The sequence below is a fragment of the Sus scrofa genome, chromosome 5 (genome assembly GCF_054392235.1).
Source record: "Sus scrofa isolate SSC_HxYL_T2T_F1_AM1 chromosome 5, Sscrofa_HxYL_maternal_Yorkshire_Landrace_v2.0, whole genome shotgun sequence".
Taxonomy (NCBI): Eukaryota; Metazoa; Chordata; class Mammalia; order Artiodactyla; family Suidae; genus Sus; species Sus scrofa.
Genome location: NC_139387.1, coordinates 25,162,408 through 25,186,589, shown reverse-complemented (window position 1 = coordinate 25,186,589; position 24,182 = coordinate 25,162,408). Strand labels below are relative to the sequence as shown.

Sequence of the window (24,182 nt, the reverse complement as noted above, 5' to 3'; positions counted from 1 at the left end):
CTGCAGAGATTCTGCTTCTAATCCTGCCAGGCTGCCCACCCCCAGGACAATATAAAAAGTCTTTCCATCTCCAACAGAGGACCCTGGGTGAGTGGGTTGGAGGCTCTTCTTGACCTCTGCTCTCCGGCAGGGCAGGGGTTAATGGTGAATTGCAACACTTCTCTGGGCTGAGTCACCTCCTACTGCCACGCCCCCCCAATTCCTCTGAAGTTTTATAAAGAGGACCAGAGACTGGAGAGTGAAAAGAACTGGGGGTAAGAACCCCCCCACCTAGCCCTGCTCCCCCAGGCTCCCCGAAATCTCAGGGCAGAGGCACAGACGGCCTCTGGAACTCTTGCCCGGTGGGACCATGAACTGGCAGCAGCTGTGGCTGGGCTTCCTACTCCCCATGACAGTCTCAGGCCAGGCCCCGGGGCCTGGAGAGAAGGAGGCAGCAGTGGTGAGTCCCCTGGGAAAGTCAGACCCAAGCTGGGGGAGGGAATGAAGGAACTGCTCCATAGTCCCATCGAAGCCTCCCTTCTGACCTACAACTGCCTGCCCTTCCCTTCCTTCCTCTATTCCATGCTCTCCACTCTACCCATCTCCCACTCCTTCCCCTTGTTCCTGCCCTAAGGTGCTTTTCCTTTCTGTCCCCTCCTATCCTTATGGGCTGTTAGGTCGCTTAGAAGCTATACCCAGAGACTAACCCCTTTCTATCCTGCTGACCCCCACCCTGGTCATAGGATTATTTGTTGCAATATGGGTATCTGCAGAAACCTCTAGAAGGATCTGATGACTTCAGGCCAGAAGATATCATGGAGGCTCTGAGGTGAGAGGTCATAAGGCTCATGACTTAGGGTCAAGGTTTCAAGGTCTTTGTTCTCTCTTCTCATCCCTTCTACTCCCCAGGCCCCACCTCTGCCTGACCCAGGACCATGTCAGGGATCTAGGGAATGGGTGGCTATTACTGTTAGGGTGGCGGGACCTGGGTGAGATGGGGACTCCAAGATGTGGGGCACAGTCACTGAATCTTCCTAGACCCCAAGTTCTCCTTTGTACATCCCAGATTGTATCCAAAATACTAATATGTAGTCAAATCCCACATGAAGTATAATTTATATATAAACTGTGAGTTGAGTTGACTTAAAGTTGAGTTGACATGATATTGCCTTTTGTAGACATTTAATTTAGCATTTCTTTTGTTCTTTTTTTTTTTTTTTTTTTTTTGCCTTTTCTAGGGCTGCTCCCGTGGAATATGGAGGTTCCCAGGCTAGGGGTCTAATCAGAACTGTGGCCGCCGGCCTATGCCGGAGCCACAGCAACTCGGGATCTGAGCTGAGTCTTCTACCTACACCACAGCTCATGGCAACGCCGGATCCTTAACCCACAGAGCAAGGCCAGGGATCGAACCTGCAACCTCATGGTTCCTGGTCGGATTCGTTAACCACTGAGCCACGACGGGAACTCCAGCATTTATTTATTTCTATTTTGAAGTTCTCTTTTTTTTTGGATCGAATGAGTCATTATTCCATTATTCTTTCTGCTCTCAGACATGTTCCCAGTCCATCAAAAAGCCACAGTACTTGCAGTGCCTGATGGATGAATTGCCACAGAGCAGACTGAACTGGGAGGGGTGGGTCCAGCCAGGAGGGGAGAGGCTGTGGGTGGACAGGCCCTCAGGTGGGAGCAGTGGTGGGAGAGTCTCCAGAGCAGGGTGTGGGATACTTCCCCAGAGTGGGAGAAGGTTAGAAATTGCAGGAGAGGAGTTCCCGTCATGGCGCAGTGGTTAACGAATCCGACTAGGAACCATGAGGTTGCAGGTTCAATCCCTGCCCTTGTTCAGTGGGTTGACGATCCGGCATTGCCATGAGCTGTGGTGTAGGTTGCAGACATGGCTCGGATCCTGTGTTGCTGTGGCTTTGGCATAGGCTGGCAGCTACAGCTCCGATTAGACCCCTAGCCTGGGAACCTCCATATGCCGCAGGAGTGGCCCAAGAAATGGCAAAAAGACAAAAAAAAAGAAATTGCAGGAGGGGAAAAAGGCTACACCTTCAGGGAATCTTACCCAAATAAGAGACTGGACACGGGGAGGTGCAGTTGGAGTATTGCCTTTTCTGCAGCACGGAAGAGAAAGGCTCAATTATGAGAAGTGGATCCTGCAGTGATCCCTTTACCTTCAGAGCTTTTGTGTCATTCTCAGCCACCACCTTGGGTAGCTGGGGTCCAAAGAGCTATCCCTAGTTCCCAGTCATTCTAGGGTCCCCTGCTCTGCTGGCCCCAACCCTCTCCTTCTTTTCAGAGCTTTTCAGGAAGCATCTGAGCTGCCAGTGTCAGGTCAACTGGATGATGCCACAAGGGTCCGTATGAGGCAGCCCCGTTGTGGCCTCGAGGATCCCTTCAACCAGAAGACCCTTAAATACTTGCTGCTGGGTGAGGACTGAGTCTGGGAAAGGGAGGGAAAGGAAGGGATGGCATGACTCTGGAGCACAGATGGTATTGGGACAGCCTGGACCAGCTCAGTGTGGAATGGATGGTCATATGGTAATTAACAGACCATCATTTGCCTGGAGAGGTTGTTAAACAGCTTTGCTGAGTGAGTGCCCAGACCAGAGGCGCTCTCCAGGGCTGGCAGAAGTATTTGTGTTTTTAATCTATTTTCTGGTCCAATAACCAGGCCGCTGGAGAAAGAAGCACCTGACCTTCCGCATCTTGAACCTGCCCTCCACCCTCCCACCCTATGTAGCCCGGGCAGCCCTGCTTCAAGCCTTCCAGTACTGGAGCAATGTGGCTCCCTTGACTTTCCGGGAGGTGAAGGCTGGCTGGGCTGACATCCGCCTCTCCTTCCATGGCCGCCAAAGCCCATACTGCTCCAATAACTTTGATGGGCCTGGTAGGTACCAACTCTTGGCTCCCTCCTCACGGACCTCTGTCCCCTCAAGTCAGTGACACTGGATCCTTAATGTTCAGGCCACCACCCATGCTCAACGGCACCCTACACTCGAACTATCTTCTAACATTTTGGGGGGAGCAGGATATCACCCCCCTGGGACCTTATCAACCTCTTCTTTGAAGCTTAGACCTTCTTCCTTGGTTTAAGCTCCTCTGCTCAAGACATACCTCAGAGAGGATAGAGTGGCTGCGATGTAAAGGGAGAGAGCAATGGGCATCCCTCAGAGAACTGGGTGATGACAGGGGACTCTGAAAGGAGAGAGAGGCATCCAAGACTGACTATTCATGGGGGAATTTTAAGGGAATGGAGTAACTAGAGTTTATAACTGGCAGGGGATGCTGCAGCCTAGGAGACTCTGACCGCCTTCCTCTCTCCCTTTGCCTTTGTCCAGGGAGGGTCCTGGCCCATGCTGACATCCCAGAGCTGGGCAGCGTGCACTTTGATGAAGATGAGCTCTGGACTGAGAGGTCCTACCGAGGGGTGAACCTGCGCATCATTGCAGCCCACGAACTGGGCCATGCCCTGGGTCTTGGGCACTCCCGATACACCCAGGCCCTCATGGCCCCTGTCTACGCCGGCTACCGACCCCACTTCAAGCTGCATCCAGATGATGTGGCCGGGATCCAGGCTCTCTATGGTCAGTCCTCTCTCCTAGTGATCATGAGGGTCAGTCTGACCAGCACCTCTTCGGGCTTGAAAAGACAGGTCTAATCTCCATGGAGGGAAATGAATGGCCTGGCTTCTTTCTCTTCCTTTTGCCCAGTTATGCAGACTTCTTCATTTTCAGAAGCTGTTTTTCTGACACTTCCAGAACTAATCTTCTTTTCCGATCTCTCTTCCCCTCACACCCATTCTTGGGGATGAAGAATGAACATTCCAGCAACCCCCTTCTCCCTTTCCAGTGCTTCTCAAAACTAACATGTGCCTCCTGCTGGTATCAATATGATCTTGCCTCCCATCAAGGGAAGCTCTCAAGGACGGCCTTTTCCTCTCTGTGTGGGGCCTCTGAGCTAGACAGTGGAGGAGTGGAGAGACCATTGCTCTGAGTTCTCTCCATGAGCAACTTTATGTGACCTTGCAGGCAAGAAGATCCCAGAAATGGAGGATGAGGAAGAAGAGACAGAGCTCCCCACTGTACCCCCGGTGCCCACACAACCCCCTCCCATGCCAGACCCCTGCAGCGGTGAATTGGATGCCATTATGCTGGGTAAGACCCTGCCCCTCCAGGCTATAGGCAGGCAGTGGGGGCGGCGTGGACAAACGGGGATGACATGGACCTCAGCATGAGCAGTGGCGCTTAGACACCAGGCAGGGGTTAGTGGCCACAGAAGGAGGCATGGAGAGGGAGGGTTCAAAGCCAAATTAAAGGTGGGTCAGGCAGGTATTTATGTCGGTGGCCACCCTATGAGGGCCACTAAAACACATCTGGAAATATAGCAAGATGGAGAAAACTATCTTAACGGGAATGTCAATTAGAGAGGGTATTACACCTGCATGGAAGTACAACTTGAAAGCCACTTAACGTAGAAGATGAGATCCCTGTACGGAAGTTCCCAGGCCAGGGATCAAACCCCAAGCCACAGCAGTGACCCAAGCAGCTGGCCCAAACTAACAATGCCCGATCCTTAACCCTCTGCACCACAAGAAAACTCCTGCAGGGCTTTTGTTTCATTGAATGGACCAGAGCAGCTAAATTGCCGTGAACTGCAAAGGAGAGGCTGAAGTCTGGGTCCTCCTTCTCTGCCCTTAGTCTTCTCCTTGAATTAAAGTTGAATGAATTTTTGAGGACTCTATCTATTGGAGGAGGGCAAACGGTCAGCCTGCCTGAGATACCCACAAATCTTCATTTGATCCCTGTCTTTTTGACTTGTCAACATGCCTGTGCTCTCAGGGCCCCGCGGGAAGACCTACGCCTTCAAAGGAAACTACGTGTGGACCGTGACAGATTCAGGGCTGGGTCCCTTGTTCCAAGTGTCTGCCCTTTGGGAAGGGCTCCCAGGAAACCTGGATGCTGCTGTCTACTCTCCTCGGACACAATGGATTCACTTCTTTAAGGGTAACAGAACTAATTTACAGTGTGTTACCTAAGGAGAGCCTTCCATCAGAGAAGCCATAAAAGGGAGGGAAGAATGAGAAGTTTCTGAGAGGGTGGAAAGGAGGGAACTAAAAGCTATCACTTGAGGAGCTCCCGCTGTGGCACAATGGGATCGACAGTATCTTGAGAGCACTGGGACGCGGGTTTGACCCCCAGCCAGCACAGTGGGTTAAAGATCCGGAGACCACAGCTCAGATCTGATCTCTGGTCGAGAAGCTCCATTTGCCACGGGATGGCCAAAAATGAAAAAAGGAAAAAAAAGCTATCACTGGAGGACAGAGGTGACTTGTTCTTTCCTTACATACGCTCAGGAGACAAGGTGTGGCGCTACGTTAATTTCAAGATGTCTCCGGGCTTCCCCAAGAGGCTGAATAGGGTAGAACCCAACCTGGATGCAGCTCTTTACTGGCCTCTCAACCAAAAGGTGTTCCTCTTTAAGGTACAAAGTTCAAGGCAAGGCAAATCCCTTCTCAGGAGGATGGTCTACTTCACACCGAGAAGCAAAGACTTGCTCTTGAAGGGAGTTCTTCTACAGCTGCAGTGGGTTGAGGGTAGACCTCTTGGGGGGGAGGTTCCCTAAGCTCTCTCTCCTCACCATCCTCTTTTCCCTGCCCATCCCATACCTAGGGCTCTGGATACTGGCAATGGGACGAGCTGGCCCAAATGGACTTCAGCAGCTACCCCAAACCAATCAAGAGGTTGTTTACCGGAGTGCCAGACCAGCCCTCAGCTGCTATGAGTTGGCGGGATGGCCGTGTCTATTTCTTCAAAGGGAAACAGTACTGGCGTCTCAATCGGCAGCTTCGAGTAGAGAAAGGCTATCCCAGAGATATCGCCCACAACTGGATGCACTGTCACCCCCAGAACTCAGATCCCACGCCGTTGGATGGGGATACTTCTTCTTCAGCCACAGAAACAACCTTGGATACCACATCCTCGGCCACGGATATCCCGTTGAACACTGACAGCTCACCCAGAGATGCAGTCTTGGACATTATCCCCTCAGCCACAGTCTCCACCACCCACTCATTCCCTGGTAATGTCACCCTCACAGAGGCCTAAGACCTCAGTCAAATGTCTCCTGCAGGAGGAGCACTGAACCAGAGATCTCAGGCCTCTAAATGTCCCAGCTTCAGTTCCCTCTCCCCTGTCCTCTTTCCCTCCTGGGCAGTGACTCTAACTCTGGGACAGCCCCCAATTCCTTCCATTTCTTCCCCACACTGGATAACATTTCCAGCTGTGTTATCTACTCTCTGGAGGACACTGGTAGAGGAAAGGCATCCATCAGGCCTTTGGCTGACAGGAGGCAACAGCTGGGAATGCCTGGGTCCTGTTCTTCCTAGATAAAGAGCAAGAAAACAGCATGGCCAGTAAAATGGGCAAGGGCTTTGGAATCCTTGAGAATCACATTTACTTGCTTAGCACCCTGGGCAAGTTAATTAACGTCGTTGAGCCTCGGATTTCCCAAAAGCAAAATAAGGTTAATACCAATCCTGCAGGGTTATTGCATTAAATGAAATGCTGTATGTGAAGTGTTTGGCACATTTGTGCTTAATAAAGGTTAAGTTCATGTTCATTAGAGAGTACTGAACAGCTCTTCTTCTGGCTGTGTGTGTGCAGCTCCTACTGTAGTCTGGTAAGGGTACACTCGTCAGATCTTTAAGGGACAGGGGACTTGTCAGTATGGCCAGCTCTTTGTTTTGCAGTGCAAAGAAAAGAAAGGAGCAGCAACAGTAGAGGCCAAACTCCCTGGTTCGGTGTTCAATGCTATTTTATTCACATGGTCCCACATTCCTCCTCCCTCCCAAAATAACCTTGCTGCCCAGCAGAACCAGAGGACAGACTTTGGGCAGGAGAATGGGGGTGGGGGGAGGCGGAGGATTAAAATGGGTTAGTGGCTAGGACAACAATCTGGTTAAGGAGATTATCATCACCTACAATGAGAGTCAGAGAAGGCACTTGTTTCCCACACAGCCCTGAAGACCAGGTTCCTTTGGGCAAAAGGGCAAGACTGGCACATGGGCCAATGCTCTCTCTCTGGAGCAAGAAGCCAGCTTTAGGGGTAGGTGGGTGCTGAGCCAGGCACTGCCCTGTGGTCTTCCCCACATTAAGAAGGAAGAAAAGGGGGAGTTCCTATTGTGGCTCAGCGGGTTACAAACCCGACTAGTATCCATGAGGATGTGGGGTCCATCCCTGGCCTCGCTCAGTGGGTTAAGGATCCACCGTGGCCATGAGCTGTGGTATAGGCCAGCAGCTGCAGCTCTGATTAGACCCCTAGCCTGGAAACTTCAATATGCTGCAGGTGTGGCCCCCCCAAAAAAAGGGAAGCACCATGGAGGACAGTCAGTACCACCAACTGAGGTAGGAGAAGGGGGATTGAGCCTATGAGGTCCAGAGGGAAAGGCTAACCAGGAAGCCAACCGCCTGGGGATTAAGGGATCCTGGAACTCCTCTGCTGCCCTTCTCCCCAGCAAAAAGCTTAGGAGGCTTCTTGATTTTCTATAGGTCCTACAAAAACAAACACCTTATTTTACTGTTGCGAGGCACACTGATGTGGGTATACAGAAGGCTATTTGGGTAACAGCCCTCCTTGGTTTGCTTTGGAGGGAATTAGGGAGTCAGTACCTTAGGGACCCGGGCACCTCTATTACTGGACAGAGGTAGGTACTCATACTTCCATTCCTCTCCCTTCCCACAGATTCCTCTCTATCTGTCCCTGAAACATATCCCTAGAGAGCTGGTCTGGGTTGGAGCACAGATTCCATCCCCAAGTCCAAGAGGTGGGGAAATTTGTGTGGGGGTCTTATGCCCTCAGGCCCTGCCCACCTAGTGTTCCCAGGTCCTTGGTGGGGTAAAGGCCATCGGTGGAGGTTTAGGCTCAGGTCCGGGTGGAACCAGGTGTGGTGAGGGGTACAGTGGAACCACAGTCAGAATCCAGGTCCAGGACAGTGTGGGGGGCTGTGGCCTGGGTGCCTGGTCCCAGCTGGCGCTCTCGAAGGCTCTGGAGATAACTCTGGAGGGGCACAGGGCAGAGAGAGCGGAAGAAAGGGCCTGGGGCAGAGGCCCCCCCCTCCGACCATCCCCATGTGCCCCCTACCCCTCCACTCACTGGAGCCAGACTGTCAGCAGGGCTCCGGGCGCTGGCAGGGAGCTGGCGCCGGTAGCTGCCCTCGCAGAGCCCCACACCAGGGGAGGTCCGATGCCACTTGGCTTCTTGCTGACGGATCCGAAGAAGTTGGAGATGCCTTCGCTGTTGGCTCAAGACCACTGATTGGGAGGGGCAATATGGACTCAGGGAGGCTTCTGTAGACCCAGGAACCCACCCCCAAATACTCACACTCTAGAGAAACCCATCTGGTCTCCCTGTTGCGTCTCTGTCAAACCTCCTCTTCTCCCCAGTTATTCTAAAAGAAACTTCTTTGGAATTCTCCTCCTCTTTCCTTCTGGACTTCCCTGAGCTCCTCCTTCCTTCGTCACAGTTCCCAGTAACTTTCTCCTCCTCCCCCTGAAAATTTTTCTCCTCATTTTCACCTAGACCTTTGGTGTCTCCAACTCTTTCTCTCAATGCCCTTCCCCATTCATTGTAATCACCTCTGCTCTTCACCCTCAAGAGTATTTCCTCCCTTCCCTTCCTCAAGTCTGGGAACCAGGGACAAGAGAAGGCATAGATTGGCTGTGTTCTGTGCCATAGCACTGACTCACCATTGGCGTGACCTCCATGTTCCTCATCCATGAGCTTCCACTGGGCCAGGGCACCAAGGGCCCCCAGTGCTGGCCAGGTCCCCAGCAAGACCCAGCTATACCAGCAGAGAGGAGGCAAGGCTGGAAGTGCCTGCAAGCGTTGGCCCAGCCGACTGCCCAGTGCCAGCCCCTCCAGGAAGTAGTCAGCACAGGCCACCAGCACTGCAGCACCCAGCAGGGCCGTGCCCAGAACTGTGAATGGACGTGGCCACCGAAGTGTGAACAGGGCTCCCAGCAGTGCCAGCCCCACCAGCCCCCCGGCCGGCACCCAGGCTGAAGGTGGCTGGTAGATGGGCTCGGTGCCCAGCAGAACCCCGGAACCCAGGGTTAGGCCTAGCAGGAGGCCAGTCAGGAAGAGCCCAACACTGCGAACCAGCATGGTGACCAGGCCGCAGAGGAGTCCGATGCCTAGCGCAATGCCAGCGCTCACCTCCAGGCTCAGCTGTGTCTCTAGCACTCGTTCCTTGTGGCACAGCAGGAAGATCACCAGAGCTCCTGACAGCAGGCCGGAGAGAAACATCACTGCCTTGAAGCAGCGGTAGCCTGGGAAGGGAGGCAGGAGGCACTGAGAGGCAGGAAGGTGGACTCTACAGGGATGGCTCTGATGAATGAGAAGGGAGAGGAATGGCTGACCAGAGGGGCAGAAGACAGGAGCAGCACACCCAGGGACCTCAAAGCAAAGGGCAGAAAGGGAGCATCGCAGGGAGGGTGGGGCCTTTTCAGGAACTGTGGGAGGATGGGAGGGCAAATCAAGAAGTAAAATGGATAGAAGGAGGGGAATAAGTATAGAAAAAAGGTTTAGTCTTTCCAGGGATGATAGACAGGAAGAAATCACCAAAGGCTGACTCAGGTTATTGGGGAAGGGTGAAGAAGTCTTAAGCATGCAGGTTAATCTGATAATGGAATTTTAAAGCAGGAGGCAAGTGATAGTTGCCAGGGGTCAGAGCTGGAGGGCATGGGCGTGGCATGGGAGAAGAGCTGGCAAGAGCAGTGTCAGCCATACTGAAAGTAGGTGTCCCCTGATAGAGGAGTAGAGGTGGCCCTGGAGTAAAGGAGAAAGTTGGCCTCATCCTTGAGGGTGACAGTCTTGGGCAGCTGCCCCCAGAACCCTGGCCCTGCCCTCACCGAAGCAGCAGTAGATGATTCCAAAGCAGCAGCAAAGAGCACACACCAGGGCGGGTGCCAATTCAGGATTGTCCTGGGGTTCCAAGACACATCTTGGGTCTGGAGGCTCTGGAAGTTGTTGATTAAAGGGCCTGGGGTCAGAGGTCATGGCCAGGGGCAGCAAGGCTTCCTCCATGGCCGAAGAGAAGGTGGTCACAGATGGGGAGGCCAGTGTCAGCTCCTCTTATCCATCCATGAATGTCTTGAGGGGCCTGGGAAACCTGCAAGGGGGTAGGGGCAGGAACTCAGGTGCTTACAAACCTTGAGGACTCTGTACCTCTCTCTCTTGAAGAAAGGCCAATTTCAGAGAGAGCTTGGCCCTGCTACACTAAGTGAAGGAATCTATGGGGCTGGGTCGAAGGGAGCCAGATGTCTCTCTATCACCCTCTGAAGCAAGGACTAGAACTAGAACTTAAAATCTTATGCAGGGGGAGTTCCTGTCGTGGCTCAGTGGTTAACGAATCCGACTAGGAACCATGAGGTTTGGGGTTCGCTCCCTGGCCTTGCTCAGTGGGTTAAGGATCCGACATTGCTGTGAGCTGTGGTGTAGGCTGCAGATGCGGCTCGGATCTGGCGTTGCTGTGGCTGTGGCTGTGGTGTAGGCTGGTGGCTAGAGCTCTGATTTGACCCCTAGCCTGGGAACCTCCGTATGCCTGGGGAGCGGCCCAAGAAATGACAAAAAAAAAGACCAAAAAAAAAAAAAAATCTTATGCAGGTAATGAGTCTTTGTCCCCTGGTTTTTCAGGGTGGGGTTGGAGTTTCCTAGTCCTTGTGTGTGGAGGGAAAGGCCAGGGGCACTCAGGTGACTAGGGTCTAAAGGCCTAGCAGCCAATTCCAGCTGAAGAGAAACTTTGCCCCATTTGCAGCTGGGACTCAAAATTATCCCATTAGACTGGGAAGGGTGGAGTTAACAAAAGGGGGAGAAGGAGGAGGAAGAGGATAGAATGAGTCATGGTGAAGGGTCTCCCTCAGCTGCTCTAACCCCAGAGAAGGAAGAGGAGAAAAAAGTAGACACCAAAAAGAGTTTGGGATAAGGAATCAAGTGGAGACAGCAACACAGATTTTGTCAGGGTTTTGAAGCCTCCGCCTCAGGTGGAGACGGAGTTGTTGGGGGAAGGGGCGCCCAGCAACAGTCCAGTTCCTGTGGTCCCTCTTAGACTAGGCAGGCGCCTTGCCCATAGACATCTCGTATTTGCTCCTCCCTTCAGGATACTGGTGGAACTTTCCTACCTTTTCCTTTCCCCTGGTATGTCAGCGCTGCCAGTGGGATTTGAACTTAGTTCCTGAAAGAACACCAAGGAGGGGCTGGCATTGGGGGCACTAAGGGAGGAGGGTAAGGCGGTGCAGGCACTTCCCTTCAGCTGTCTTCTTTTGGTCATAGAAAAGGAAGAGTTGGCTTGGGCAATCCCTAGGGCTCCTCTCCTCAATCCATTTGGAAGTCTGGGGACCCTAAATAAGGAGAGGTTGGGGAGGGGGTGTTAACTACTCACCACCCTGTCAAGGCTGAGGAGAGGAGGGGGTAGATGTGCTTCCCTAGACCCCCAGCTGCATCCCTGCCCGGAGTCTTAGGCGTCGTTTCGGGTGGTTGTTGGGAGTGGACACCCCCAGGGCCACTCTGTTCGTTGCCCCCTGAACTCTTGCAAGTCGTAGTCCAAGCCCCGTGGGCTAAATGCAACCAGTTTGGGGGTTGGAGGAAGGGGACAGGGTGTGTGTGTGTTGGGGGGGCTGACATCACAGGGCGGGCCCCTCCAACTCTTTTCGTTTTGTGTGGGGGGACCCAGTTTGCCTATTGATGTAGGCTGGGACCACAGACCCCGCAACCGTAGGAAGGAAGGGTCTTGGAGAAACGCAAGAGGTTTGAGAAAAGGTCTCTGAATACTTCAGCGCTGACTCAACAACTCGAAGCTCTCAAACCCTCTACTGGTGTCCCAGCGCCCCCCTACTCCGGCTTGGTTTCTTCCACTTCCCAGAGAATTGGAGTATTGTTTTCTGGAGAACTTGGTTTTCGGGACCCGGGACCCGGGATCCAGGATCGGGGGAAGGGGCTCTTACTGGTCTGGGGTTGCCGGCGAGGGGTTCATGGGTAGAAAAACTTGCGGAGCAAGACGGAGTCTGGAAGGGGGACTAACGGAGAGAGGCGTGTGGAGAGGAGGGGACGCACAGAGAAGGGAGCCAAGCCGGGTCTGCGTGGGGGCGGGGAAGCGTGTCGACGTCGACAGACAGCTTGGTATGCAAACGAGATGCAAAGCAGCAAGCAGATGAATCCAGTGTTTTTTGGCATTCCGCTCGGGTCCAGAGCCTAGCGAAGCTACGCTCCCATTCCTCTGGCCCAACTTCGTGACGAGGCCTGAGAGTTCTACCCAGAGGGGCGGATCCGGGCCGTGGGAGCTACAGTTGTACCGGGCAGTTCGCCAGCTGGGTCAGGCGCTGCGGAGACCGTGGGTTGCTGGGAAAGAAGGAGCAGTGTAGGAGGGCCAGGGTGGGGTCAGGCCTGGGGCGTCCTTCCCTCCATTCTACCTCTGCACGATACTAAAGGGCCTCTGACCTCGTTACAGCCAGCAGGGAAGTGATCAGAACGGTGGCTCCCCTATGCTCCCGGGTTTTGTCTGCAAGGGAAACAGACTGGCTCGGTGGCTTTCCTCTAACCCCTGGTTTTGGCAAAGTCCAAAAATACTGCCAGAGGGACCCTGAGACTCTGCAACCACTCCACAGGCACTGCTGCAGCGTCCACTTGCTTCGCTTCCAAGGGTGCAACCTTCGCGAATTCCACTTCAGCACGCGGAGGGAGGAAGGAGAGGGACCTTTAAGGGGCGGGACCAGCGCTTCCTCAAGGCCGCCTCTTCTGATTGGACTCGGCGCTTTACCGAACAGGCTCGCGCCTCCGCCAACCGCTTTTACTTCTCCTTCCCGTGTCTTCCCTGGTGACCCCGGAAGTGGAAGTAAGCGCAGGTCGGCGGCAGCGGCGGGCACGGAAGGCGGAAGCAGAGCGTGAGCGGGAGGCGGAGCCGGGGGAGCTGCTCTCGTAGCTCCCCCTGGCCCTAGGCCCAGCTGCTCGAGGGGGAGGAGTTACCGCCGCTCTTAGGTACGTTACCTTCGTCCACCTAGCCCTGAGGGTTCGAGGGTTGTCTCTCTCTGGGACAAACCCAGACTCCGCCCTAGATTTTCCTTAAGGGCCGCTCGGTCCCCACCCTTTTCTGGCAGCTTGTGGTCCCCTTTCCAGTCCTTACTTTTTAACCAAGAGTGACCCCCAGGATCGCACCCTTTACGGTACCTCCCTTTTCCCTGGATTCATGGTTATAGCTTTCTGGTGAAAGAGAAAAGTAAGGGGGGTGGGGGGAGGGAGCAGGTTGTCGTATTGGCTTTATTGCTGGGGTAATGAATGCGCCAGAAGAACTCGGTGCATTCAATGTATCCCTAATTTAAGATTATCTAACCTCTTTCTTGGACCTATCCTTGATCATCTCCACCTTGATACCTCTGTTACAGGTATCAGAATTTACCATGATGGCTGTGACCTAATATCCTCAGGAAGCCCCGGGGTCATGGCCCAGAAGCACCCCGGAGAAAGAGGGTTGTGTGGAGCCCACCACAGTGGTGGTGCCTCCCTCAGGACTCTAGGACCCTCTGTGGACCCTGAAATACTTTCATTCTCAGGACTCAGGGACTCAGCCGGGCCTGCTCCTAATGGTGCCCGCTGCCTCACAGAGCACTCTAGTCCTAAGTACACACAGCCCCCAAATCCAGCTCACTGGTCGGATCCAAGCCATGGCCCCCCAAGGGGTCCAGGACCCCCTAGGAATGGAGAGGACCCTGATCAGAGTGAGGCATCTTCAGAAGAAGAGTCAGGAGTGGACCAGGAACTCTCAAAAGAGAATGAGGCTGGGTACCAGGAGGATGGGAACCCTTCCTTTCTTTCCATTCCATCTGCTTGTGACTGCCAGGGAATCCCTGGAATTCCTGAAGGGCCTTATTCTCAGGGAGGAGATAGCTCTTCTAGCAACTTTTGCCACCATTGTACCACTCCAGCTTTGGGGGAAGATGAAGAGTTGGAAGAGGAATATGATGATGAGGAACCTCTTAAGTTCCCCAATGATTTTTCACGTGTGCCCAGTGGAAAGAAACCTCCACCGAGGAGACAGCGGCACCGCATTCCAGCCAAGGAGGATACTCGGGAGGGTGGACGCAGAGATCCTAGGTCCCCTGGTCGACATCGGCTTGGTCGGAAACGGAGTCAGGCAGATAAGCGCAGAGGACTGGGATTGTGGGGAGCAGAGGAACTGTGTCAGCTTGGACAGGCAGGCTTCTGGTGGCTGATCGAACTGCTGGTATTAGTGGGGGAGTACGTGGAAACTTGTGGCCATCTCATCTATGCATGCAGGCAGCTGAAAGGCAGTGATCTGGACCTTTTTCGTGTTTGGGTGGGAGTCTGGGCAGGGCGGCTGGGGACTTGGGCCCAGCTGATGTTCCAGTTTCTGAGCCAGGGGTTTTCCTGTGGGGCAGGGCTGTTCATCCGTTTTCTTAGGCTATTGGGTGCTTTGCTGCTCTGGGTTCTGGCCCTTTTGTTGGGCTGTCTACAGTTGGGCTGGTGGTTTCTGGTAGGACTGGGTGACCGATTAGGCTGGAGGGGTAAAGCTGCGTGGCTCTTCTCTTGGCTAGCTTCTCCCACCTGGCAGCGGTGCCTGATTCTGCTGAAAGATAGCAGGCCATGGCAGCAGCTGGTAAGAATGGTTCAGCGGGGTTGGCTGGAGTTGCCTTGGGTTAAGCAGAGGACTGATAGGCAGGGGAATGCACCTGTAGCTAGTGGTCGCTACTGCCAGCCTGAAGAGGAAGTGGCTCGACTCTTGACCATGGCTGGGGTTCCTGAGGATGAGCTAAACCCTTTCCATGTGTTGGGAGTTGAAGCCACAGCATCAGATGTTGAGCTGAAGAAGGCCTATAGGCAGCTGGCAGTGATGGTGAGTACCCTTCCTCTCTACTTCCTGTTTTTTATTTCCTATATTTTACTTTATTTCCTGTTACAATTTTAGGGAGAGTAGAGTAAAGGGAGGGCAGTGTAGAAAGTCATCTTGAAGCTGAACAGTATCTTTGATTCTTAGAAAAGAATCAACAAGACTTTTCTACCTTTACTCTATTATCTGGCTTTTCCTTTATTTTACGTTTGTCAAGAGAGCCTTTCTCTCTCTCTCCTTCTCTCTCTCGGTCTCTTTTTAAATTTTTTGGCTGCACCCATGGCTTGTGCAAGTTCCTGGGCCAGGGATCAAACCCACGCTGACCTGAGACACTGCAGTGATAATGCCAAATCCTTAACCTGTTGGGCTACAAGAGAATTCCCATGAGATTCTTTTTTTTTTTTTTTTTGCTTTTTAGGGCCACACCCGAGGCAAATGGAAGTTCCCAAGCCAGGGGTGGAATCAGAGCTACAGCTGCTGGCCCACACCATAGCCACAGCAACGCAGGATCCAAGCCATGTGTCTGTGACCCACACCACAGCTCATGGCAACACTGGATCCCCCGACCCACTGAGCAAGGCCAGGCACTGAACCCAAATCCTCATGGATACTAGTCGGATTCGTTTCTGCTGAGCCACAACGGGAATTCTAAAATACTTTTTCTTTTTTTTTGTCTTTTTAGGGCCGCCCTCACTAGCATGTGGAGGTTCCCAGGCTAGGGGTCGAATCGGAGCTGTAGCTGCTGGCCTACGCCACAGCCACAGCAACTCGGAATCCAAGCCACGTCTGCTACCTACACCACAGCTCACAGCAATGCCAGATCCTTAACCCACTGAGCGAGGTCAGGGATTGAACCTGCAACCTCATGGTTCCTAGTCGGGTTCGTTAACCACTGAGCCACTACAGGAACTCCGGAGATTCTTTTTCTTAAAGAAGATAAATGAACCTGGTTTATTAGAGTGTTGGATTCACCTACTCTGGAATATCTAGCTGAAATCCCGCTGAGTAGGGTGAAGAGACCTAGTCAGAAATCCTGTCTTTTACTCTCTCCTGAATAAATGAAGGGTCTTGTTTGGTTGGTTGGTTTTCTCTTATTTTGGCTGCCCCAAGGTATATGGAGTTTCCTGGCCAGGGATCAATCTGAGCTGCAGTTGTGACCTGCAGCTGCAGCAGCGCCAGATCCATTAACCCACTGTGCCAGGCTTGGGGTTGAACCTGTGTCCTGGTGCTGCAGAGGTGCCACCAATCCCGTTGTGCCATAGCAGGAACTGCAAGGTGTTTTTTTTTGTTTGTTTTTTGAACACAGAGAAATCCAATTATCTGTCGCAGTGAGGCAGGTGTGGACTAGTGTGGGAAGGTTCGGGGAGTACATGTGATTATTCTAGGAACAGGTGAAAGAAAACAAGCTATTTCAAGACCAACCCTGAGTGGGAAAGGGAAGAAGAATGGGATGTAAGTCGTAGAGAGGCATGTGCATATGTATGTCATACGTGAAACTATGGTTGGTTGTTTGTTGTTTTTTTTTTTTGGTAAGGCATGGTGTAGGTAGGAGTTTTTCTTATATACTTGAGGGAAATGGCTTACTACAAGCATGCAATAAAATTGCCTTTTTTTTTTTTGGTCTTTTTGCTATTTCTTGGGCCGCTCCCGCGGCATATGGAGGTTCCCAGGCTAGGGGTCGAATCGGAGCTGTAGCCACCGGCCTACGCCAGAGCCACAGCAACTCGGGATCCGAGCCACGTCTGCAACCTACACCACAGCTCACAGCAACGCCGGATCGTTAACCCACTGAGCAAGGGCAGGGATTGAACCCGCAACCTCATGGTTCCTAGTTGGATTCATTAACCACTGCGCCATGACGGGAACTCCAAAATTGCTTTTAAAGTGGATATGAGGTTGCTATTTTTAGATATGATTGTTGCTGCTATTTCTGTGCAAGTAAAAGTGTATTATATGTGCATAAATTGCATTGGAGGCCTAGTTGAGTGTATGGAGCTAGACTGGTAAAATATATCACAGTGTGCAAATTATCTCAGAGGTTTCATGACACCAAAGAGAAATGGGCAACCAAAGTTTCCATTAACCATTCAGGCCTGTAAATTATCAGGAGAGTTATACTAATTTAGTTTGGGGGGAAATGGATGCCCCTCAGTGGATAGCCTGGGATATTCTGAGAGTGGGGCACAGTGTTCACACTCAAATTGTTACTAATGGTAGAGCTTTTTTTTCACCTTCATGTCTTTTAGCAGACATCTTCTGTTGGGGAATATCATTCAAAAATTCTCCCTTTTTAACTTACTTTATTGGAGTAGAGATGTGGTAAAGCTCCCCACATCACAAAGTTCTTCCCCTTGTTCTGGGCCGCAGTGTCTGTGGGCTTCTTTTATCCAACCTCTCACTGCCCTTATTAGGTCCTAAAGTAACCATGACCTACATTCTATAATCTTGGGACTATGGGAGATTTAACAGCAGTTTATTTGGTTTCAGTCAAGAGGCTTGCTTTTTTTTTTTTTTTTTGTCTTTTTTTGTCTTTTTGTCTTTTTTAGGGCCTCACTGGCGGCATATGGAGGTTCCCAGCCTAGGGGTCTAATCAGAGCTACAGCCACCGGCCTATGCCAGAGCCACAGCAATGCCAGATCCGAGCCATGTCTTCGACCTACACCACAGCTCACGGCAATGCTGGATCCTTAACCCACTGAGCAAGGGCAGGGACCGAACCTGCAACCTCATGGTTCCTAGTTGGGTTCTTTTCCGCTGCACCATGACGGGACCTTCAAGAGGCCAGCCTTTATCTCTGTTTTTGGTGAATGAGGATGGGAACAATCAGGAAGCTGTAGGAAGTGAGGATATTATTTGTCTTGGAGAAAAGGCTGAAAAGTGGATAAAAAGCCTGTGTGGATCATGGTATGTTATTTCACTTCTAGGACAGAAAAGCAAACTATTGTAGAAGTTTTGAGTAGATATGAGAATTTCCTAGTTAGAAAATAAAGAGTTTGAGGATTGTTGGAACTCTAAAAGTTATTGTTTTATGATGGACAATAAAGTTAACATGTGAGGGTTTAGTATGTGTGTGCCTGGTAGGGTGACCAACCATCTCTGTTTGGGATTGTAAGGTTTCCTGAGACATGAAATTTCAGTGCTAAAACTGGAACAATCCCAGGCACACTGGGATGGTGGATCACCACAGTGCCAGATTCTGTGCCATATGTTTCACATGTTCTTATTGAATACTCGCAACAATCCATGATAGATAAAATATTCTAGGTCATATAGCTGATAGGTGATAGAGCTGAGACATGAACCCAGATCTGTCTGCAGAGCCAGAGCAATTAGCCATTAAGCTATACTGACTCCTGAAAAGGGTGGTGAAAGAGACACTTTGGCTATGAGGTTATTTTGACCCAAGATGGGGAGAAGGTTGGAAAGGATTTGTGATGAAATCTTTGTCTTGGTAGGTTCATCCTGACAAAAATCGTCATCCCCGGGCTGAGGAGGCCTTCAAGGTTTTGAGGGCAGCTTGGGACATTGTCAGCAACCCTGAAAGACGGAAGGAATATGAGATGTAAGTTGGAGATAGGAAATTGTCAGGTGGGGTAAATTAATAATCTTCAATAGCAGAGATCCCTGGACTTGTTGATGGGGGCTCACCGAGGCAGAGAGAACTGAGGTGGCTTGTCTTCCTAGCTGGCCCAGGGGCCTTAGGAGACCAATAGATCTGCCTCCTTTTGTCCCTCACTCAATACCCTCTGACTTAACAAAGCTTTTTTTTCTTCTAGGAAACGAATGGCAGAGAATGAGCTGAGCCGGTCAGTGAATGAGTTTCTGTCCAAGCTGCAGGATGACCTTAAAGAGGCAATGAATACTATGATGTGCAGCCGATGCCAGGGAAAGCATAGGTATGAAATAAGGCAGGCGTAGGATAGCCACAGCTTAGGGAAGGGTAGCCAAAAACCTTCCTTGTGAGTATTAGTGGCAGTTGTGGGATGCAGGTGGTGAATAAAAAGACCCCAAGGTTTCTTGCCATATTTTTCAAGAGACTGGGGATTTGAACTAGCAAGAAGAAAAAGGTAATGTCTCTGGCTTTAACATAGTAGAAGGGGAGTTCCCATTGTGGCTCAGTGGAAAAGAATCTGACTAGCATCCATAAGGACGCAGGTTTGATCCCTGGCCTCACTTAGTGGGTTAAAGATCCAGCATTGCCCTGAGCTGTGGTGTAGGTTGCAGACACAGCTAAGATCTGGCGTTGCTGTGGCTGTAGCGTAGGCGGGCAGTTGTAACTCTAATTGGACCCCTAGCCTGGGAATCTCCATATGCCACGGGTGCGGCCTTAAAAAGCAAAAAAAAAAAAAGACAGTAGAAGGTTGAGGGTAGGTTGTGTGTAGGCGTATGTAACAAGTGAGTGAATTTTAGATGTTGCAGCTATGTCTGTCAGTAAAGATGAGTCTATGGCAATGCCTCAGGTGTGGTTGACAAATTAAGGAACTGTCCTTTTTGTTGGGTTGCAGGAGGTTTGAAATGGACCGGGAACCTAAGAATGCCAGATACTGTGCTGAGTGTAAGAGGCTGCATCCCGCTGAGGAAGGAGACTTTTGGGCAGAGTCAAGCATGTTTGGCCTCAAGATCACCTACTTTGCACTGATGGATGGAAAGGTGTATGACATCACAGGTATACTTCTGTTCTCTAAAAGTATGGGCTCATATAACTTTAAAACTGTGGCATTTTTGGCTAATTATCTCTCATGCTTGCAGAGTGGGCTGGATGCCAGCGTGTGGGGATATCCCCAGATACTCACAGAGTCCCCTATCACATCTCATTTGGTTCGAGGATGCCAGGCACCAGTGGGCGTCAGAGGTAGGTGGTATTTCTTTCAATGATTTATCCACGATTTTCTTTTTTTTGGCCACACCTATGGCACATGGAAGTTCCTGGGCCAGAGTTCAAAGCCATGTCACAGTGGTGACCAGAGCTGATGCAGTGACAATGCCAGATCTTTAACCTTTTACATCACAGGGAACTCTGAGTTCTGAATATGGTTCCAAATGACATGCTGGGAGTTGCTGCTGTGGCACAGCGGGAGCGCTCTGGAGCCCTTGGATATAAGTTCAGTTCCTGGCCTTGGCTTTGCCACAGCTGCAGTGTAGGTTGCAACCGTGGCTCAGATCTGATCCCTGGCCTGGGAACCTCATATGCCATGGGGCAACCAAGACCCCCCTCCCCCCCCAAAAAAAACCAAATGACATGCTGTATAGAACATGTATGTCTGTCACCCTTTAAAGAGATTTGCTTGAAAACTGATTTAGTGTATCTTTAAATAGGTAAGTTTGACTCCAGTATCCTCATCATGTCTTCTGTTTTCTTCTCAGAGCTACCCCTGATGCCCCTCCTGCTGACCTTCAAGATTTCCTGAGCCGGATCTTTCAAGTACCCCCAGGCCAGATGTCCAATGGGAACTTCTTTGCAGGGCCTCAGCCAGGCTCTGGGGCCACTGCAGCCTCCAAGCCCAACAGCACAGTACCCAAGGGAGAAGCTAAACCGAAGCGGCGGAAGAAAGTGAGGAGGCCCTTCCAACGTTGACACCCTTCTCTTTCCTCAAATCAATGTCAGGGAGTCAAAAGGGCTGTGTACAGCACCGGATGGAGTTTTGATTTGTTTATTTTTAAATATTTAAAAAAGGGAAAATTTTAAGCTCAAATTGTTCACTCAGTAATGGTAGGAAGCCCTGGAACCACTCTCCCTCCTCCACCAGCACCCAGGAACTGAATCTTGTCTTCTGACAATACCAAAGAAATAGGGGGCGGCTAGAGCAGAGAGCCTAGGGCCCGGACCTGGGCGGGACAGTATCTCCCATAGTAGTGTGGGAACTGGGTATTTCCCTGGAGTCTGTATGCCTTTGTCTTGTCTCTGGCTTCTACAGCAGACGACACTTTCCCCTCTTTTTTTTTAAGCTATGGAGTCTATCTTATTTCTGGATCCATTTCAGGAGGGAGCCCACTCTTTGCCCCAGTATACTAGTAAAAAGAACAAGAAAGCATGTAACCCTGATTAGAGGAGATAGAGTTCAGAGAGTGGGGATGGTCACTGTGTGGGAAATCACCCAACTTTGTGCTTGTTGTTGCAGGAATGGCCAAAACTAATAATTTTTAAAAAGCAGATTCATGCCCTCTTCCCTTGGGTGAGGGGAAAGGATAAAGGGGCTCCCAGCAGCCCCCATATGATCCAAGGGTTTGTATTTTTTTAAGTTTGTTCATATTTGTATGTACATATCTATTTAAAGCCAGGGGATTATCTTTCTATAAATACATAACTGGCAACCTCTATCTTCCCTCTCTTCTTTGCCCATATAGCTGGAGCCCTTTTTTTCACTTAAGAACCTTTCCCTGCCTGTGTTAGCTGAGAGCAAAGGGCACCTCCTATTGGACCAAGGGAAAGGGGGTAAAAAAAATACCTTGGAGAAATTTTGTAGTTCAAGTTAGGTCATTGTTGCATCTTTCTTCCCTAGCCTTATGAAGACATCTCTCCACCCTTCCTGTGAACCAAACTGTAGCCATATATGAAAAAATTACCTTTATTAGAAGAAATACATAGCAAAACAGAGCTGGAAGGTAGTGGGAGTGGATGATACGGAAACACAACGAAAAAGCTGCCCAAACATGGTTTCCTGCTGTGCAGGAGAGTGATTTGGCCCTTACCTCACCTGTCTTTCCTGATTCAAAGAAATCCTGCTCCTAGCAGGGCTAGGCTCAGAGAACCCCATTTTCCAACAAAAACTTGGGAAAAGTTAGAGTTTCCAGTAGGAGTATGGGAAAGGTTGTATAGTTCTCAGGGTTTCAGGATACCAAAGACAGTTTGGAGAAAGGAGAGAAGTTACAACCCTTTGTTCCAATGTTCCCAGACCATCCCTCAGTATTTGTTGATGCCAAAGAGGCGAACCCCATGGAATTGGGGCAACTTAGGCAGCAGTACGCTGAGCAATGAGACTGTATTGATGAGGAAGTGAGCAGCATCATACTTGGTGTAGAAGCTGGCCAGGAGGTAGCTGGGGAGAGAAGAAATTAAGTTAAGTGAAGTTGGCCTTCCCTATCCATATTCAGGCCTTTCCAGCCACTTTATTTTAAATGATCAATTTTACTGCACATAGTCCTAGGATATCTGAAAATTTTCCAGCTATAACAATATTTACTTTGGGATCGGGGAGATAATCAGCAACTTTTATAAATTAGGTTGGTTTTTTTTTTTTTTTTTTTTTTTGTCTTTTTGTCTTTTCTAGGGTCGCACCCGAGGCATATGGAGGTTCCCAGGCTAGGTGTCTAATTGGAGCTGTAGCCACTGGCCTACGCCAGAGCCACAGCAACATGGGATCCGAACTGCATCTGTGACCTACACCACAGCTCACGGCAATGCCGGATCCTTGACCCACTGAGCAAAGTCAGGGATCGAACCTGCAACCTCATGGTTCCTAGTCGGATTCGTTTCCACCATGCCACGACAGGAACTCCGTGTAGTCTGCTTTTTTTAAAGCTTCCCTGTGGGCCTTTGTACCAGGCTCTTAAACCATCTCCCATATCTCCCCCTGGACTCACAGTACAATAGGAGAGATGCTGAGGAATTTGCGGGAAGAGGTAAATTGGAGCCCGTAGTCCATCTGTTCCCAGTGTGTAAGTAGCCGAGCCTTTCCTTGGTCGGGAGTCTCAAAGGGTGTCCCTTTCACCGTATGTAGGAAAACATACATAGCCTGGTAGGAGGAAGGGGTAAGTGTGAGGAGGGCAGAAAGTAGTCTTCAGCCCAAGAAGTATGTATGCTAAGTTCCCCAAAGGAAGACAGAAATCCCAAATAACTGGTGATTTTGTTTTTGAGTGGGAAAGGCGTAGAGTGGGTAAAAGGGCATGGTTTAGTGCTTACCAAATTATGGATGACGTTGGTCAGGGTCCAGACAACAGGAATGCTGAAGAAGGGGATGCTGAGTAGAACCACATGCAGCAGTCCTACCAAGATGATGTAGGCCAGCCAGATGCCCCGACTATTCATCACTCGAGTGTTGGGGTTTACTTCGCTGTGTGCCACCCCCACATTCATCCTACCACAGTGGGGGATCAGGTAGGAGTCCAACTTAATCTCCTCTCAACCCCTCTGCGTCTGTTCCTCCAAGTTGTCTCCTAAAGAGCCAAAATCCCCTGGATTGTACTGGGGATGAAAGGACTTCCCCATCATGCACAAAGAAAAACTGAAGACTCGGGAGGAAAAATTTACAAGGCAAGAAGAGTCCTTTTTACATCTTGGAGACATAGTATGGTAAACTTTCTTCTGAGCCCTTTAAATGTAACTTGGAGTAAGCCCAGGCTTGGGGACGGGTATTACTTTCCTTAAGAAGTTAATAAGGAACAATGAAGACATTACAGTACACCCAAAATTGTAAAAGAGTATCATGGAAAACAACCAAGGAACCACCATTAAGGAGGGATGGGAGGGTAAAGCTACTTTTTCTAATCTAATCTCTATCTTTTCCTCTGGGGCTCGCCCCGTCCTGTCACTCATGTCTTTGGCATGTAAGCAGGCGGCATCCCAATTCCTTCTTTCAAGTGTGGGGTGCTGCAAGAATGTGCCCAGGGCTTTGGCGCTGAATTTGGAAGAGACCTGAGCTGAGTGTTTCGAGAGATGGTCCCAACTCCAGGGGGAGCCCTGATGGTCTGAACTTGGCCCTTTAAAATCGTGCTAGCCGTAAAGTTGATGACGCCTGGTTAGCAAGCAGCTCTCTCCGCCCTCTACCTATAATTCCCTAAACTCTGGTATTGAACCCGCCCCTTGCTCCTCCCAGCTTTCTTCTTCGGCTCTCAGCGTAGTCTTCAGCACTCCACTCTCGGTCTGTAGTTCGCCGCCGCCACCCCACCCCTCACCCCCCACCCCCCGGCCTCCTTCTTCCTCCGCCTCCCACCATTTTTCCTTAGGACCCATTTCTAATTTCTCAGAACCCTTACCTGCCAGATTCAGAAGCCCGTCCGGCTCGGGGCGCTCTGCTTCTTCCTCCTACACCTGCGGTCTCCAGGAAGCAGCCGCCCCGGCCATCTGCGCTCTCCCTATTGGTGGAGCAGAGTCAGCGCCGCTACCACCCATTGGCTGCCGGTCTGCCATACGGACTCACAATTGATCGCCATTTCCGTCTTTCGTAAAGTGCCGAACCCGCCCTACTCCCCGTTCCGCCTTTTGAGAGAGGTGGAGAAAGCCGCTTGGAGGGGTGAGGGCGACGCCAGCTCTTGACTAATGGGAAGAATTGATGGTAGGAGGCGGGAGTAAGAGCCACAGCGATTG

General features: G+C 51.0%; 4 protein-coding genes across 8 annotated transcripts; 2 read left to right on the top strand and 2 right to left on the bottom strand.

Annotated features, from left to right (window-relative positions):
• Positions 1 to 240: 240 nt before the first annotated feature.
• On the top strand, positions 241 to 6,600 carry MMP19 (matrix metallopeptidase 19). Its single transcript, XM_005663883.4, has 9 exons — positions 241 to 439; positions 723 to 808; positions 2,279 to 2,409; positions 2,654 to 2,869; positions 3,321 to 3,566; positions 4,011 to 4,136; positions 4,821 to 4,985; positions 5,336 to 5,463; positions 5,652 to 6,600. Exons 1-9 carry the CDS (start codon positions 350 to 352, stop codon positions 6,084 to 6,086), a joined length of 1,623 nt encoding a protein of 540 aa, XP_005663940.3. The 5' UTR covers positions 241 to 349; the 3' UTR covers positions 6,087 to 6,600.
• Positions 6,601 to 6,777: 177 nt separating this feature from the next.
• TMEM198B (transmembrane protein 198B) lies at positions 6,778 to 12,734 on the bottom strand. Of its 4 annotated transcripts, none has more exons than XM_021091777.2 (5): positions 11,982 to 12,734; positions 9,891 to 10,150; positions 8,727 to 9,308; positions 8,134 to 8,291; positions 6,778 to 8,037 (listed from the first exon to the last, which is right to left on the bottom strand). In XM_021091777.2, the coding sequence occupies exons 2-5, from the start codon at positions 10,063 to 10,065 to the stop codon at positions 7,903 to 7,905; spliced, it is 1,050 nt and encodes a 349-aa protein (XP_020947436.1). In that variant the 5' UTR covers positions 10,066 to 10,150; positions 11,982 to 12,734; the 3' UTR covers positions 6,778 to 7,902. The 4 variants fall into 4 exon arrangements, with proteins under 4 accessions (XP_020947436.1, XP_003126328.1, XP_084812193.1 ...); XM_003126280.5 differs by lacking the exon at positions 11,982 to 12,734 and adding an exon at positions 11,420 to 11,611; XM_084956067.1 differs by lacking the exon at positions 11,982 to 12,734 and adding an exon at positions 11,420 to 11,611 and having other exon boundaries at positions 9,937 to 10,150.
• A 148-nt stretch (positions 12,735 to 12,882) lies between these two features.
• On the top strand, positions 12,883 to 21,680 carry DNAJC14 (DnaJ heat shock protein family (Hsp40) member C14). Its single transcript, NM_001185066.2, has 7 exons — positions 12,883 to 13,011; positions 13,416 to 14,884; positions 18,334 to 18,440; positions 18,655 to 18,774; positions 19,384 to 19,544; positions 19,628 to 19,730; positions 20,243 to 21,680. Exons 2-7 carry the CDS (start codon positions 13,472 to 13,474, stop codon positions 20,451 to 20,453), a joined length of 2,115 nt encoding a protein of 704 aa, NP_001171995.1. The 5' UTR covers positions 12,883 to 13,011; positions 13,416 to 13,471; the 3' UTR covers positions 20,454 to 21,680.
• Positions 21,429 to 23,931, bottom strand: ORMDL2 (ORMDL sphingolipid biosynthesis regulator 2). 2 transcript variants are annotated; one of them, XM_003126257.6, is made up of 4 exons: positions 23,852 to 23,931; positions 22,779 to 23,032; positions 22,460 to 22,611; positions 21,429 to 21,915 (listed from the first exon to the last, which is right to left on the bottom strand). In XM_003126257.6, exons 2-4 carry the CDS (start codon positions 22,950 to 22,952, stop codon positions 21,780 to 21,782), a joined length of 462 nt encoding a protein of 153 aa, XP_003126305.1. In that variant the 5' UTR covers positions 22,953 to 23,032; positions 23,852 to 23,931; the 3' UTR covers positions 21,429 to 21,779. The 2 variants fall into 2 exon arrangements, with proteins under 2 accessions (XP_003126305.1, XP_001928873.1); XM_001928838.7 differs by having other exon boundaries at positions 22,779 to 22,953.
• Between the last annotated feature and the right edge of the window lie 251 nt (positions 23,932 to 24,182).